The 15,560-nt window shown below is 50.6% G+C and overlaps 5 protein-coding genes across 5 annotated transcripts; 2 read left to right on the top strand and 3 right to left on the bottom strand.

Annotated features, from left to right (window-relative positions):
* Positions 1–1,888: 1,888 nt before the first annotated feature.
* BKA55DRAFT_631988 (Enolase, C-terminal TIM barrel domain-containing protein) lies at positions 1,889–3,696 on the top strand (the record flags this gene model as incomplete). Its single annotated transcript, XM_046196959.1, has 4 exons — positions 1,889–2,042; positions 2,074–2,327; positions 2,387–2,529; positions 2,584–3,696. The coding sequence occupies 4 exons, from the start codon at positions 1,889–1,891 to the stop codon at positions 3,377–3,379; spliced, it is 1,347 nt and encodes a 448-aa protein (XP_046057225.1). The 3' UTR covers positions 3,380–3,696.
* A 168-nt stretch (positions 3,697–3,864) lies between these two features.
* On the top strand, positions 3,865–8,011 carry BKA55DRAFT_551789 (Mad3/BUB1 homology region 1-domain-containing protein). Its single transcript, XM_046191383.1, has 3 exons — positions 3,865–4,925; positions 5,012–5,528; positions 5,580–8,011. Exons 1-3 carry the CDS (start codon positions 3,948–3,950, stop codon positions 7,766–7,768), a joined length of 3,684 nt encoding a protein of 1,227 aa, XP_046057226.1. The 5' UTR covers positions 3,865–3,947; the 3' UTR covers positions 7,769–8,011.
* A 55-nt stretch (positions 8,012–8,066) lies between these two features.
* Positions 8,067–9,912, bottom strand: BKA55DRAFT_551792 (xylose isomerase-like protein). Its single transcript, XM_046191384.1, has 3 exons — positions 9,374–9,912; positions 8,707–9,318; positions 8,067–8,656 (listed from the first exon to the last, which is right to left on the bottom strand). Exons 1-3 carry the CDS (start codon positions 9,723–9,725, stop codon positions 8,250–8,252), a joined length of 1,371 nt encoding a protein of 456 aa, XP_046057227.1. The 5' UTR covers positions 9,726–9,912; the 3' UTR covers positions 8,067–8,249.
* On the bottom strand, positions 9,909–12,233 carry BKA55DRAFT_551793 (diacylglycerol acyltransferase-domain-containing protein). The gene is made up of 3 exons (XM_046191385.1): positions 11,884–12,233; positions 11,608–11,717; positions 9,909–11,546 (listed from the first exon to the last, which is right to left on the bottom strand). Exons 1-3 carry the CDS (start codon positions 11,924–11,926, stop codon positions 10,170–10,172), a joined length of 1,530 nt encoding a protein of 509 aa, XP_046057228.1. The 5' UTR covers positions 11,927–12,233; the 3' UTR covers positions 9,909–10,169.
* An 892-nt stretch (positions 12,234–13,125) lies between these two features.
* On the bottom strand, positions 13,126–14,964 carry BKA55DRAFT_683518 (uncharacterized protein; the record flags this gene model as incomplete). Its single annotated transcript, XM_046198520.1, has 1 exon — positions 13,126–14,964. One exon carries the CDS (start codon positions 14,962–14,964, stop codon positions 13,126–13,128), a length of 1,839 nt encoding a protein of 612 aa, XP_046057229.1.
* Positions 14,965–15,560: the final 596 nt, after the last annotated feature.

Below are 15,560 nucleotides of genomic sequence, written 5' to 3' on the forward strand. Positions count from 1 at the left end.
CGACTCTGGAGCCTTGACCGACAATTGAGCGAAGCACAACGCAATTCTAAGAGTGTCTTGTGGGAATAACGTATGCCCGATTGAAGCAGGAACATGGTTAAGCCTGCAAGCAAGGCAATGCAATAGCCGCTACTCAATCACACTAATAAATGGCCTTGCCGCCATACACTATGTTCAACATGCAGCCTTCCGGGACTGCGGAGGCTCGTCTCGTTTCTCGTTGCACCTGGTCAACTTGGCTTCCGATCAGGACGGGGATCGTCCAACCGGAAGACGTCCTCGAGCCGGCACGGCGAGTCTGGGGCAGCGATGCGGCGGACGACGGGCAAGATGAGCCCGTGGTGCCGGGAATCAACGGGAGCGAAACGTGAGCCTGCACCGAGTTGTATGTAATGGACGGCTGTACGTGGAGATGATGCTATGCACAGCAACATTAGAAAGTAACGAATGTGTGTGGAGGCGCAAAACGGTGGTGTTCATGGTGGGCTGTGCTCGTCATCACACTGATTATGATTTTCTCCTGTTTTATCATCCTCTCCTCTCCTCTCGGTCTCGGTGCGGCGCTGCGTCGGCGGGCGTGAAATATAGCATGCTAAGGCGGCAAAATTCCATATTGCTAGTAATCACCCAATGCTAACGTCGATCTATCAAGGGGAGAAGTGTTGTTTGACATCCTTTGATGACCCATGTAACTCACTGGGACCCTGGCGTGTTCTCTTGTCGGTCATTTACAGTCAATGCCAATGTCAATGGATCTGAAGGTGAGCGACGAACCATTGAGGTGGCTTCTGGTGATGTGGGATGGTTGGATCTAGGCGATTGTAAAGCTTCGTAGAGTGGGACCTGAGGCCAGTCCAGGGGAGAATGGACCCCTCCTCTGGTTGAATTGGCCGGGGTGAGATTTGTGAGATCATTTTCACCCCTCCAAGGTCAATCGGACCCCACCTCGCAGGTAATTTTTGGTGAGAGAGACATGGAAGATCGCGCAGACAGACAAGACGGGAGATGGGAGACTACGTACATCCCATCATACCTTTCTCGTGTCGACCGTTGACTGGGCTGGGCTTCCCATTTGAGGAGGGAGCTTTGACTTTTGGCTTTTAATGGATCGACAGATTTCCTCTGGTTTCCAGAAACCATTCATAAACACCTTGTGCTCCCCTCCTCTGGCCATCTTTTTTCCTCTCTCTTTCTTCTCATCTTCATTGCATATCCTCTTACCATCATCCCCTCTTGCCATCTAGACCGGTTCTGCTGGCTCCAATTGCATCTCATACATAAACACTTTACCTAAGGTGAGCTTCAATCGAGATAAAATAGTCACAGCTATTATCAATGCCCATACCCATATCCCTGCCCCTCACCATACTCTCAGCAATAGCAACAGCGCACCAGCAAAGCAGAGCGACCTGATCTTAGCTCTTTGGGCTGGTCCCCCTCCCCCTCCAAACCCCTCCTCCACCTTCTGTCACCCCTCCCTCACCGATTGGAATAATCCCCCCACCAAAAAAAATGCTATGAGCTGGTTTGATTTGGCTTGGTTTGGTATGGTTGTGATGAGCAACAAACCACTCTCCGTTGCTGGGCTGGGATGGGCTGGGCAACGTTGAGGCATATTTCACCCACTCATTGAGTGACTTTCCCTGGCACTGGCTGGCACTGGTATTGTCCAATTGCCTGGCTCTCTCAGCTCTATCATGGCACTGCCCGTTGGAGCGCCGGCCGTTCCATCGGTCGAACCTTCCACTCCCAATCAGCTATATAATTTCTTCCACCTCTTCATCTCCTCTCTCCCCTCTTCTTCCTCTTCCTCTTCATCCTTCACCTTTTTACACTAAAGGCAAACCAACTGATCCAACAACCCTTAGAAAACATATTACCCGTCAACATGGCTGTCAAGAAGGTCTTCGCCCGCTCCGTCTACGACTCCCGTGGAAACCCCACCGTCGAGGTTGATGTCGTCACCGAGACTGGCCTCCACCGTGCCATCGTTCCCTCCGGTGCATCTACCGGTTCGTCCCGACCTCCCTCGGCTACTATCCGTATGCACTCGCTAAGTTCATGATAATTCAGGTCAGCACGAGGCTTGCGAGCTCCGAGATGGCGACAAGTCCAAGTGGGGTGGCAAGGGTGTCACCAAGGCCGTCGAGAACGTGAACACCGTCATTGCTCCCGCTCTGATCGAGAAGAACCTCGATGTCAAGGACCAGTCCGCTGTCGATGCTTTCCTTAACGAGCTCGATGGTACTCCCAACAAGACCAAGCTCGGTGCCAACGCTATTCTCGGCGTATCCCTGGCCGTTGCCAAGGCTGGTGCTGCTGAGAAGGTGAGCTTCAAACGTGTGGCTTTCATGCTGTGAATACCTCAGCTAACCACTCACTGCAGGGCGTTCCTCTGTACGCTCACGTCTCCGACCTCGCCGGAACCAAGAAGCCTTATGTCCTCCCCGTTCCCTTCATGAACGTCCTCAACGGTGGCTCCCACGCTGGTGGCCGTCTCGCCTTCCAAGAGTTCATGATCGTCCCTACGTACGTATCTCGATACGCTCGTCTCAAGCTTCTTCCTTTCTAACACGGTTATAGCGAGGCTCCCACTTTCACCGAGGCCATGCGCCAGGGTGCTGAAGTCTACCAGGCCCTCAAGGGTCTGGCCAAGAAGCGATATGGCCAGTCCGCCGGCAACGTCGGTGATGAGGGTGGTGTTGCTCCTGATATCCAGACTGCCGAGGAGGCCCTTGAGCTCATCACCGATGCCATTGAGCAGGTTGGCTACACCGGCAAGATCAAGATCGCTATGGATGTTGCCTCCAGCGAGTTCTACAAGGTTGATGAGAAGAAATACGATCTTGACTTCAAGAACCCCGAGTCTGACCCCACCAAGTGGATCACATACGAGGAGCTCGCCAACCTCTACTCCGAGCTCTGCAAGAAGTACCCTATCGTCTCCATCGAGGATCCCTTCGCTGAGGACGACTGGGAGGCCTGGAGCTACTTCTCCAAGACCCAGGACATCCAGATTGTCGGTGATGACCTGACTGTGACCAACCCTCTGCGAATCAAGAAGGCCATCGAGCTCAAGTCTTGCAACGCCCTCCTCCTCAAGGTCAACCAGATTGGTACTCTGACCGAGTCCATCCAGGCTGCCAAGGACTCCTACGCTGATGGCTGGGGTGTCATGGTCTCTCACCGTTCCGGCGAGACTGAGGATGTCACCATTGCTGACATTGCCGTTGGTCTCCGTGCTGGTGAGATCAAGACCGGTGCCCCTGCCCGATCTGAGCGTCTCGCCAAGCTCAACCAGATTCTCCGAATTGAGGAGGAGCTTGGTGACCAGGCTATTTACCCTGGTGCTAACTTCCGCAAGTCCGTTAACCTGTAAATGGGGATAGATTGATACGTGGAACAAAAGCCTTGTGATGATAATGATGCCTTTGGGTCTTCAGCCGGGAGCGCGTGAGGCCATATACCAGAACGGCAAACTGAAAGTAATAGAGGCAAAAATAGTAAAAGCAAACTGATCAATTAATGAACCTTTGATTGAAGTTCAACAAACTTATTCCCCCCCGTGCAAAGACCTTTGTGCATGTCCTGGAGTCGAGAAATGGCTTTATGTTTTCTGATGACAAACCTCGACTGTATATCTGGCGTAATCTGTGAGCAAAGCCAGGAATTAGCTACATAAAGTTAGAATATTATATCTCAGCAGTTCACCGTTTTCCTTAAGTTCTACGGATATTGTTAACTGATATGGGACCTTCTGTGGCTTGTGTGTGAAGTTGGCCACATGTGGCTGTTTCTACAGCAACAAGCATATTGGCGCATTATCAACAATAATATGCGACCATCCCACTTAAATGATTAGCACTTTAACAACAACCACACCCCCACTGCCCTCGAGAGTGTTTTACACGAAGCAAACGCCTCTCCAGAGGAGACACTAACTCATCATGTCAGCCCCAGGAGATCTGATCGACTTCGACTTGATCGAAGGACAAAAAGAAAACATCCAATCTTTACCCGGTGGTCGTTCAGCTAAGAAGCTAGCTGAGCTCTACTCCCCATCACCACTTCAGAAACTGTCTACACCGACACCTTCGGATACGCGCAATGTTAACGACTGCATTCGCGCCGAATTTGAACAAGAGGTCGAAAACATCGCTGAGTCAGATGATCCTCTTGACGTTTTTGAACGTTACGTTCGATGGACGCTAGACGCCTATCCCTCGGCGCAAGCAACACCACAATCACAACTGCACACCCTCCTCGAGCGTGCAACCAAAACCTTCATTGGCTCAGCGCAATACAAAAACGACCCTCGATATCTCAAACTCTGGGTTCACTATATCCACTTCTTCTCCGATACCCCCCGCGAGACATATATGTTTTTGTCGCGACATGGAATAGGAGAGTCGCTCGCATTATTCTATGAGGAATACGCTGCTTGGCTTGAGGGGGCGAATAGATGGGCACAAGCCGAAGAAGTGTATAAGTTGGGTATTGGCCGTGAGGCTCGACCTGTTCAGCGACTTATTCGCAAGTTCAAGGAGTTTGAGCAGCGTGTCGCCCAACAGCCAGATATCATGAACGAACCCTCATCCCCAGCATTACCCACCATGCGGCCGGCTCTTGCTGCTAAGGTTGATCCTTTTGCTGCTGCGCGAGCAGCAGATCCTCAGGCTTCAAGACCTTCAAGTGGTGGAGCTGGCAAACCCTCCAAGTCCAAGTTGGCAATCTTCTCTGACGCTGACGCCCAACCCTCTGCCATGTCATCAATGAGTGCGGGCTCAAAAGGTTGGGACACTATCGGTTCATTGGCAGACCGAAGGAAAGAGAATGCGGTGGAGGCCAAACCCTGGGTGGGTGAGACACTGCCAGCTGGTGGCAAGAAGAGCACGGCTCCTAAGATGTCGGTGTTCAGGGATCCGGTAAGTTGAAATTCTTCCTCCCGACTTGCCCACATGTTGATGATCATAGGACTAATGTATGGTTATGATTTGTTATGGTTCAATAGTCTCTTTCGCAAATACAGAATATCGTTGTTGTTCCATCGAAGCATCAAATTTCCGTTCACCCGCAAACTGGGAAAAAAGAGCGTGTTTTTGTTGACCTTGCTGCTATCTACCCAACTCCTGAAGAGATTGGCACTGAGCTTAGCTTTGAGGAGATCATGGCTACTAACCGAGGTTGGCTTGACCACTGTTGGGAAGATGAAACATTTGACGAGAACCTCGTTCCTGAACCTGTCATGCCCCTCGAGATCGAGGAGATTAGCAAAGGAGCAGGAGAGAGGCTAATGATCCATCAAGATCCAGTCGACAAACTACCTATTCATCAAGACCCTGTGGGCAAGTTGACCATTCATAAAGATACAGTTGAGAAGTTGGTTGTTCATCAGGATTCTTCCACCAAGTTGGCAGTTCACAAGGACACTGTGCAGTATGACGAGAATGGCAGGGCTATCGAGCAACCTCGAGGGCCACGAGGTGGTAAGAAGAAGAAGATGATCGAGGTCAACGAGACCCAGATCAGTAAGTCAGCATGTGTTCCCCATATTATACGATCATCTAACCATTTAATAGTCAAAGCAAAGCTTGACTCGCCATCCAGACCAAAGCTCAAGAAGAAAAACACCTCTGAGCCTACCATGACACTTCATACCAAGGCTGCCACTGATGATATTTATGACATTTTCAACGCACCCCTGAAACCTGCTGGCCAGGAGGAGGAGGATGATGAGGAGAGCGCAGACGATGACGATTACGAGAGCGATGATAACTATACTACTGATGCAGAGAGCACGGGTACCACGAGGCATATAGAGCCCAGTGAAGCCGGCGACGATGAAAACGATGAGACATCTGATGTCAAAAGTGTTAGTGAATGGTCCGACTTTTCGACACGAAGACACATTCCTCATATTGATGGAGAGGATGATGGGGAAGAAGGCACTGAACGAAATGAGACCCAAGTATCTGATCTGATCGACACAAGCATCCCAGGACCTGATCAGAGCGCATCTGAAGCTTTCGACAGCACTGATCAACAAACGGGAACTGGAGAAGAACACAGCGACGATGCCGAGGAGCTCGAAACTCCTGTGTCTAAAGATTTCCCTCCAGCTCGCACAACATTCGTTCCTATCCCACCTGAAAACTACGAGCCCCCAACTCGGCCATTTAGGGACCCGGCTGAGGTGGCCAACAACCGACTGCCTTTCATGACTCCCATCACCGAGAGGACTGAAGTGTCTCTGGACGTGACCATGGAGCGCCGTGGATACAAGACACCTTCTAAGAAGGATAATTCCCCAACTATTGATGAAGAGGATGAGGAGAGTTCAGATTCAGAACCTCTAAGCAGCCCTCTCCGAGAGATGGCCAACGATCCTATTCCACCCCCCAAGATGTCCGCACCACTGGCTCCCAAATCCGTCGGGCCTCTGGGCAAATCGATCCCTTCTAAGCCTCTTGCTCCCAAAGGTCCCATTATCAAGGATGTTCAGTGCAACCCTGTGGATGAGTCAGTTCGTTCTGAGATCATCTCTAGGATGCTACCCCCGTTGAGCTCATATTCTGGGTTTTATGACCATCGACATGAGAAATACGAACGAGGTGGTGAGATCCGCAAGTTTGCCAAGGCCCTGGCTAAGGCAAACAAGTCAGGCGATAAAACAGGACTTGTCACTGCTCCTGTAGTAATTGAGCTCCCTGGCACTCGTTCAACCTACACAATCAAGAAAGAACTTGGTGCTGGGGCGTTCGCCCCTGTCTATCTTGTTGAGAACTCGGCTCCAGAAGCTGATGAGAACGATGAGAATGCGATTCCTACCATGGGTAAGGGTGCTTTCGCAGTTAGTCATCGCAGTGATGTCGAGGCTTTGAAGATGGAGAACCCACCTACACCATGGGAGTTTCACATGATGCGTCTGGCTCACACTCGCTTGGGTCCTCAGCATCGTGCTTCTGCCTCCTTATCTTATGCGCACGAGATGCACCTCTTTCAAGACGAAGCGTTTCTTTTCTTACCTTACCATCCCCATGGCACTCTCTTGGACATCGTCAACTTCTTCCGAGCTGAACCATCTGCAGTTATGGATGAGCAGCTGGCAATGTTTTTTACTATCGAGCTTCTAAGAACCGTTGAGGCCCTTCACTCCAAGAGTATCCTGCACGGAGATCTCAAAGCCGACAATTGTCTGCTGCGTTTGGACGCACTGTCCGATGACGAGTCCTTGACAGCTCAGTGGAAGGCTGATGGGAGCGGTGGATGGTCGTCGCGCGGAGTTGTACTTATTGATTTTGGCCGCGGTATTGATATGCGCGGCTTTGTCCCCGAAGTTGAGTTCATTGCCGACTGGAAAACCAGCGCTCAAGACTGCGCCGAGATGCGAGAGGGTCGCCCATGGACGTGGCAGATAGATTACCACGGCCTCGCTGGCACAATTCACACGCTTCTCTTTGGAAAGTACATCGAGACTGTACGCTGTGACCAGGGTGGACTCGGCAAGTCTGGTCGACGCTATAGGATCCGGGAGAGCCTTAAACGATACTGGCAGACTGACCTCTGGTCTGACTGTTTCGAGCTTCTACTCAACCCTGGAGCCGCAGCAGCAGGGGGTGAGGATGGTGGCAAGATGCCTGTACTTAAGTCGATGAGGAACGTCAGGGAGAGGATGGAAACGTGGTTAGGAGCCAACTGTGAGAGAGGTGTTGGACTCAAGAGTATCATGGGCAGGCTAGAAGCTACCTTTGCCAAGAACCGCAAGTAGAAGTGACTAATGGGTGGCATATTATCGCTCTTCGTGGCCTGGCGTTGGATATCGATAGATAGGGGGCGTTGGCTGACTGAGTATTGTCTGCATGTTTTGGTCCTTGCTCTTTGCAAGAAAAATAGTTTTGAGTAGTTATACCCCTTTGAAGAGTATCATAGATCTGGATGAGCCTTGTGTTGGTTAGCAGTAACAAATTTTTAGCGTGAATCATACAGCATAGAAAAACATATACAACGATTGGTTACATCTGCGTTCATGAGAACTTGTTCGTCAGTCATCACTAGATGAAGCTTTTCGTGAGCAGTGAGTGACCTCTATAATTTAACAGGATACATAACTATTTCAAGCTTCAGGCTAGATAGCCCTGTGGTATGAATACAGACAATCCTATAATATTACATTGCACCCAACCGTCCGTTCCTTGTTCCTTTCCTCGTCCAAGCTCGCTGCATATACTACAGTAACCAATTGAAGACATCTACTCGCTCTCATCATCAGAATCATCCTTCTTCTTCCGTTTTCCGCCCTTCTTAGTCCCCTTCTTGGCATCTTTGGCCATTTTACGATCAACCTGATCCTGTATCTTGTTCCTTTCTGACTCTCCCTGGGCCTGCAACTCTGTTGCAAGGTCTTTGAACTCTTCAGTCTCGGCATCCATGCCAACAAGCCGCTCCAAGAGCTTGATCTCGGTAGCCCAGACCTTCTTGTCCTCGACAGATTTGCCGTCAGCACCCGGCCGATCAATGGGTGTCTCAAGCACCATGGGCATACCCGCAAAAGGCGCATGGTTCATGACGCAATGAAAGGCGCGGAGACCGAGAAAGCCCGTGCCGATGTTGGCGTGGAGATCTCTGTTGGAGTTGAAGGGGGCTTTGCTGTCGTTCACTAAAAGATGTTAGCCGCTGCAGAAAGGAAGGATTTAGAACGAAACTTGCAGTGGAAGGCCTTGAGATATTTGTGACCGACAATGTCGTTGAAAGAGTCGACAGTCTTCTTGAAAGCCTCTGGTGTTCTTAGGTCGTAGCCAGCCGCAAAGGCATGGCACGTGTCAATGCAAACACCAACTCTAGATTTATCCTCAACCAGGGCAATGATGTCCCTCAAATCCTCCCACGTTGATCCAATGACATTTCCACTGCCGGCCATATTTTCTAGAACTGTAATCACCGTCTTGGTAGCCTTGTGTGACTTGTTAAGTTGCGCGGCAATACGTGCAATGGCTGCTGGCCTGGCATCTCCGCCGGTTGATCCAGGATGGAAGTTGTACAAGCGAATCCCCAACTGCTCGCAACGTTCTAGGTCATCAATAAAGGATATGTATGCTTGGTTCGCCTTGTCCTTGTCAGCCTGCGCCAGATTGACGAGATATGAGCCGTGGGGAAGGGCGTGTTCGCCTGCGCTATAGCTGTGTTCTTTACACATCGAGATGAATTGATTCTTAGCTTCATGATCAAGAGGCGGGTTCGTCCACTTTCTCTGCGACTTAAGGAAAAGTGCAAAAGCGTTTGCGCCGATGTGGACGGCGTTTGTGACGGAATTCTGTACTCCTAAGGAGGAACGGTTAGTCAAGGTACGACCAAGGAAAGAAAGTATGAGGCACACCTCCTGCGGCACTGACGTGAGCGCCTATATTCATAGAAGGTTTAAGTGACGATACGTCCGTTCTACCTGCCAAGGGTCTCGCATTTTCCTCCTTTGCCTTTGTCTTGCGCTTCTTGGTTGTCTTTGCCGTTGGAGCTGGCGAGGCTGTCTCAGGTTCGGGCGAGGCTTTTCGCTTCGTAACTGTCTTCACAGATACAGCCTTTGCGGTTATGGTCTTTGAAACTACACCCTTAGTCTTCTCAATGACCTTACTCGCAGCCGCTACAGCCTTAGTCACCGGGAGCATCTCGTCGTCGTCAGGATGCTCGTTGTAACTAACTGCCTGCTTGTTGCGCAGAGACGTACGAGCCATCGCTGATATAAGTAAATAAAATCTCAGACGAGAAGAATTGGCTTGTCAGTTGCGCCGAAAAGATTTTGGAAGCCTTGATTAGTTGGTTTGGTGGATGAATCGGAGTGGAGGTCGTTGTTAACCGTTGCAATGTGTGACGCGATCGACGCGCTCCGTCCTTCACCTCGAAGCACGCAGTCACGTGTCTTGGTAGTTTGCATTAATCGAACGTGCCCTCAAGAAATGTTGGTATGGTACATACATGCAATCAGTGAATGACGGTGAATTTATAGGATATATACTTCGAAACTAAGAACAGGGCCATGCAGGCCATCCTTGAAACAACTGGAATAAGAAACCTGATGCAATTCTACCAGTACCTCTGGTACAACTGCTGTCGTCGCCATGAACCTGACAACCAATATATTAAGTATCCCAAGCATTCTACAGCACGTAAGAGAAAAATCAGGCAAAGATTTCCATCTCAGCCTTGCGATCGGCAGCGAACTGGTCCTTGTATGCATCCCACAACTTCTCAATTTCCTGAACATAACGTTCATGCAGCTCATCAATGTCCTGTTGGCCTGGTTGAGGTCCATGGGCCTTGTCAACTCGGATCGGCCGTCCAATAACAATGTTAACTGGTCGACGATAAGGCATGAGACCAACATCGTAATTGAGCACACCACGGCCGTGGAGAGCTGGCACGGTAAACTTGAAGACCTTAAGGAATAGCATCTGGATTCGGTGTACAAGGGGGTGTGTCTTGGGGCTCAGCTGGTCATAGAGATCATTTTCGCCAAATCCAATGACAGGAACTAGATCGGCTCCGGTACGAAGTGCCATCTTAACAAACCCTTTTCGGCTCTTGAGGATCAACCGAAGGCTTCCTGGCTGTGCCTCAAGCGATTCGCGGGCACCGCCGACAACAATAGTAACAGCGCGGCCTCGGCCATCATTGTTAGGGCCGCCTTTTGAGAGAAGATTCCATATCGATTCCTTGGAGACTGACTGAAGACCGTGAAGCATGATATAGTCGCGATAGAAGGGGAGACGGAAGTTGGAGTCGAGAGTGAGGAGTGTGTTGGTGATTCCAGGGAACAGTTCGCGAAACCCAAGAGCATTAGTACCAAAGGCGGCGAAGGCTCCATGGGAAATGATACCATGAGGATGGTACCCAAATATGTATTTTCTGTCGGTGGGCAGTTCATGCGTCTTGTGCAGCTCCATGGGGAAGTATCCAGTGAAGAGCTTCCACAGCTTCAGGCTTCGTACCCATTCTGAGCGGTAGGTGAGGTTACCGTTAGTTCCCGCAGTTGAAAGAGCAAGATGGATCAGATAAATTATAATGATAGGCCAAGCGAGTGGATTGGCGCAGATCAACCAAAAGGCTGAGACAAATGTAGCAATAGACATGCAATGAAACAAGACTGCTGCAGTCTGTAGCCGTCGCCTCATGGGCACTCGCAATGGCGCGAAACGAATGCCTCCGGCGCGCCAGCTCCCGGTCTTGATATTTTTAGGTTGAGCGGTGATGGGCAGCTTGGGATAGGACCAATGATCATGTCTGCTGTTGTCATCCACGTCTCTGTCAGCCACAACGTCGGCGTAACTTTTTTCACAATTGTTTGAATCTTGTTCTCTGCCGTCTCTCTCCTCCGCCTCGGCAGAAACAGCTGCATAGCTCTTTCCGGTACCATTGGGGGTCCCGCTCGGGGTCCCATTCAACTTGCCATTAGGCGCACCGTTTGTAGAGAGCATCAAATCATCAAAGTCAGCGTTGCTGGTAGAGATGCTCGAGTCGAAATCACGATCAGGTAACTGTGGCCGCTCTGGATTCCTCTGTTCACAATTATCAATACAGGTGCATTGATGATTTAAAGATGAAGGGCTTAATACATACAGCTTCGTTAATGGTCTCCCCGTTCTGCGATTGGGTCGGCTCGAGCGGCTGCTCGTTTTCCGGATTAGGAATTGTTGTCACTTTTTCAATTGAATTGGTAAGATGTGCCCCTTTGTTATGTTAGTAAGTCCCTAAACAACTTGTAAAACGACGAAGTTAAGATCATGAACACAATGTATCTGCAATCAAGCTATTACATCACCATTTGCCTGCTTTACGGCGCACGTATGAAGGGCCCAAAGCTGGCGCAAATGAAAAACACATGAATTGGCTTACCGTTCATGATGGGAACACCGCTGTCAACCACAGTGTTCGACATGATATGCAGAGCAGCTCGAGTGTTGCTGTGTCGAGATAAAGCAAGATCCTGGGGACGGAGGGATAGCCAGTAGAACTAAGGGTGCTGGGAACTGTATGAGAATCTGCTGGTCACACGCACAGCCACGTCAGAAATTGATATGAGAAGAAGGGAACGTATTGCAATGTCGAAGAAGAGGAAGAGGAAGTAAATTTTTAATCGGCGACGAGGACACGGGCATTAGCCGCCATGATATCTTCTTGCGGGAGAGGGTGGACCTGAGCCGCTTTCGTGTTTGTGTTATGCAAAAAGCTAAGTGCCAGTGATGACGTCGCACCAACTATAGGTAATGATTGACACGTGAAATCAGAAGCTTCGATCTTGATCTGGCCAGGGGGGGAAGTCGACCAAGACTCCACTTGCCGCTCCTTTACACAGTCCCTAACTCATGGTCTCATAAATAATTTGTTCGTTATTACGGAGCACCTTCTACATGCATTCTACCTGTGCTTGAGCTTAAGCCTAGCTTTTATAAATATGGCTAGTGTTTTATAAGCATAGTGGTAACTTAATTACAAGTTATTGAAGGCTTTAGCCATATTTCTCCGTAGGTAGTAAATATTTGGTATCAACTGTGCTGTATCTCAGAGTATCCAATCAGTTATTGTGGACGCTCAATTACCCAGTCAGCGTCCTGCAACTCGTCAGGAATCATCAAATTTCCAGATGAGCCTCGGCAAGCCGCCAACAGCAAGCAACACATCCGCAGCACACCCCACAGGATAACAGAAATTAATTACTTGCCAGGTTAACTCTCATCAATAAACAACGCCTCGTGGTCCTCGAACAGATAAGATTCTCTATATACAAAGCTTCCACTCTGCACAATACAACTCTTTGACCCAGTACTAGCGTATGGATCCTTGCTACCACTGCCACGAGGCACATTGTCTGGACAAAACAACAATATATGTTACATGAAATAATGATGGGATAATCATAACTATACCGTACCCCTTTCTTTTAGCGTGGAGGTCCCTACCTTCCACAGAAACAGAAAAGGAAAAACAAAAAAAGCATATTCCCATGTCCCATGAACGCCTCCCTGAGCACCATGCCAAATACTTCTCAAGGTAAAAAACGAAGGTCGTCTCAGTGTGCTTTGGTATATAGTGACGCAATGCGAAAGCACTCAGAAATGAGTGTAATGCAGCGCTGTTCTATACTTTGGCGACAGCCGCCGCCGCGGCATCGCGTGTTTCCATCTGTTGTTTCAGGTCTGCAACAACATGGTCAAGAGCCGAAACCTTGTCCGTGAGCGCCTTGACTTTTTCCTCTAGCGCCTGAACATACGCCCATACACTCGGATCACTCTGAGCAAACATGTTTCCGCTGTCGTTGGTAGATTGCGCGCCACTCCCGTTCCGGGTATGAGAGAAGCCGGTTGACCCGGGCGCCGCAAACTCGGGATGCGACAAACCGGGAAGCTTGGGCCGGGACTGCGAGTTGTGCGGCGACTGTAAATCCGATGCTCGACGTCCAAACTGCGCCTGCTGCAACTGCTGGGTTATGCTAGGAGAGCGCTGGCGCGCCAAGTTATTGGCGTCATGTCCCTGCACCCCAGGGCTCAATGGTTTTGGACTCTCTGTGATACCAGTCTGAGAATACATGTTCGCATTGGCGGCCGCAACGGATGCAATTCCCGCGTTAGCATTGTGGCCAGTAATGTTGTTGGCGGCAGGCTGAGAAGAGTTAGAGTTTGCCTGGTTTTGGTTGACATTGGGAGGGTAAAGTCCCCCAGTCCCAGGTCGAGCACCAGGTGGTGGATATGTCCGAGCATGCGCGCCGTAGCCATCAACTTGTGCTCCTGCAACATGCTGGGCGGTGATGCTTGGTAAACTTTGACGTCTCAGCTCATCTTCCTCAGCATTGTCGTACGCAAGTCCAGACATGGCCGATTCATCAGCTTCGGCAAGACTGGCCTCAATATCGTTATCGTCAACGAAACTACCCATGCTGGATCGTCGTCCAGCACAGCCACCAGCACCCTTGGAGTGACGAGCAAGCGCATCGCCTCGAGCGAATTTTCGATCACACTTGGGACAAACGTGGGGCTTCTCGCCAGTGTGCAGTTTACCGTGACGTTTGAGGTCGTGCAGACGCCGGAAACGCATCTGGCATTCTGTGCATACGTATGGTTTCTCTTGGCTATGCGTCAACAAATGACTCTTGAGATTGTGATGGCGCGTAAACTCAGTATTGCAGTAGGGACATTTGTGCTTCTTCGACCCAGATGATGTGGGAGATGTCTGGCCTGGCGTAGACATCGGAAAGCTCATGCCTCTAGTTGGGGTTTCTGTCAGGTTGCCCGTGGCCTGAAGAGAGCCAGGGTATGATAGGGAACCGGGCTGGTGCCTCTCTTCCTGCCCAACTACTTGCTGTGATGACTGTTGATGCTGCTGCTGATCAATTTTAGGTGCGTCCACTTCCATTGGAGTCGGACTCTCGGTAACGGGAACGCCAACGAGGCTGTTGGTGCTCTGTGGACTTGGTGCACCATGCTCTTCGACCTGATTTGTCGCGGTTTGCGCCAGCGACACGGGGTTTGGGGCCTTTGGGGATGGATCCATGGCAGCTGTCGGTGCTAGTTGAGGCGCGTCAGCGGGACGGCTCATAGCCTGAACAGCTCCAGACATGAGGGAAGTTAGAACTCGGTGACTAGGATTGTCGCTCGTGGGTGCTGGGGCCCGTATCCCGTCGTCGTGATCGTCAACTTCGCGTCGCCGGCGCTCGTCCTCGAGGGCAGCTGCCGCGGTCAAAGGCGTCGGAGAAATGCTCGACGTGAGTGCCAAACGGGCAGATTTGGCCGGGGATCCAAGACCCAAGAGTCCCTGGGACTGCGCGGCGAGAGAGCGCGGCGATGAAGGTGAAGGGGAACGAGGCCGCTTGAGCAATCTGATGGCAGCGTCGTCTGAAGGGATGATAGCAGGAGGGGTTGCCTCTGCGCGTGTTGCGGGCGGGGGGTCGATCGCGGTAAAGGCGGAAGCGTCCGATGCCATAGAGGCAGATGGAAACAAGAGAATTGGAATAATCAAATGCAAATCTGAGCCAGCATGCGATCAATTTCGAGGTTTCGATGTCGCAACAGCCTTGAGCCAAAGGCACATATCGGGGCGAGATGGATTAATGTGTGGCTGGAGACGTGGCGAGAGCTGATATTTTCCCCCCGGGTCAAGGCAGAGAGGCGAGTGAAGAAGCAAGTACTGGGTGGGCAGGTTTACGCTGTGGGCAGTGGGTGGCTTAGGCGAGGAATGCAGCAAGACAGAATTGAGGCTCGAGAACCGGTAATACAGTAGCGTGCAGAAAGGACGATTTAAAGCAAGTATTCAGGAAATTGACAATGAGCCAGTGTATCTGTGAGAATGGTTGACAGTAATGACGATGTATCACTGAAGGAGAGTTGTGCAAGGAGACGTAGAGAAAGAAAGTGAACAAGGCGGCCGATGAGAGAGATGCGAGGCGAAGATGGGCGATGAGCGATAGTGAGGGCCTCTGAAAGTGGGCAAGTGGGTAAGAGCCTTCCCTGATTGGATAACTGGACAGGCGGGTTGAATGAGTGGGGTACGTAAGAGGGAAAGAGTGTGTGGGCGTGTGT

This window comes from Fusarium redolens (assembly GCF_020744475.1).
Source record: "Fusarium redolens strain MPI-CAGE-AT-0023 chromosome Unknown BKA55scaffold_1, whole genome shotgun sequence".
NCBI lineage: Eukaryota > Fungi > Ascomycota > Sordariomycetes > Hypocreales > Nectriaceae > Fusarium > Fusarium redolens.

Excerpts from the sequence above, each read along its gene's own strand:
- BKA55DRAFT_551789 (XM_046191383.1), top strand. The coding sequence starts at position 3,948 with ATGTCAGCCCCAGGAGATCTGATCGACTTCGACTTGATCGAAGGACAA. Across the intron at positions 4,926-5,011 it reads TGTCGGTGTTCAGGGATCCG|TCTCTTTCGCAAATACAGAA; the intron begins GTAAGTTGAAAT and ends ATGGTTCAATAG. Across the intron at positions 5,529-5,579 it reads GGTCAACGAGACCCAGATCA|TCAAAGCAAAGCTTGACTCG; the intron begins GTAAGTCAGCAT and ends ACCATTTAATAG.
- BKA55DRAFT_551792 (XM_046191384.1), bottom strand. The coding sequence starts at position 9,725 with ATGGCTCGTACGTCTCTGCGCAACAAGCAGGCAGTTAGTTACAACGAG. Across the intron at positions 9,319-9,373 it reads TCACGTCAGTGCCGCAGGAG|GAGTACAGAATTCCGTCACA; the intron begins GTGTGCCTCATA and ends GTTCCTCCTTAG. Across the intron at positions 8,657-8,706 it reads ATATCTCAAGGCCTTCCACT|TGAACGACAGCAAAGCCCCC; the intron begins GCAAGTTTCGTT and ends AACATCTTTTAG.
- BKA55DRAFT_551793 (XM_046191385.1), bottom strand. The coding sequence starts at position 11,926 with ATGTCGAACACTGTGGTTGACAGCGGTGTTCCCATCATGAACG. Across the intron at positions 11,718-11,883 it reads CGGTGTTCCCATCATGAACG|GGGCACATCTTACCAATTCA; the intron begins GTAAGCCAATTC and ends AACATAACAAAG. Across the intron at positions 11,547-11,607 it reads GGGAGACCATTAACGAAGCT|AGGAATCCAGAGCGGCCACA; the intron begins GTATGTATTAAG and ends AATTGTGAACAG.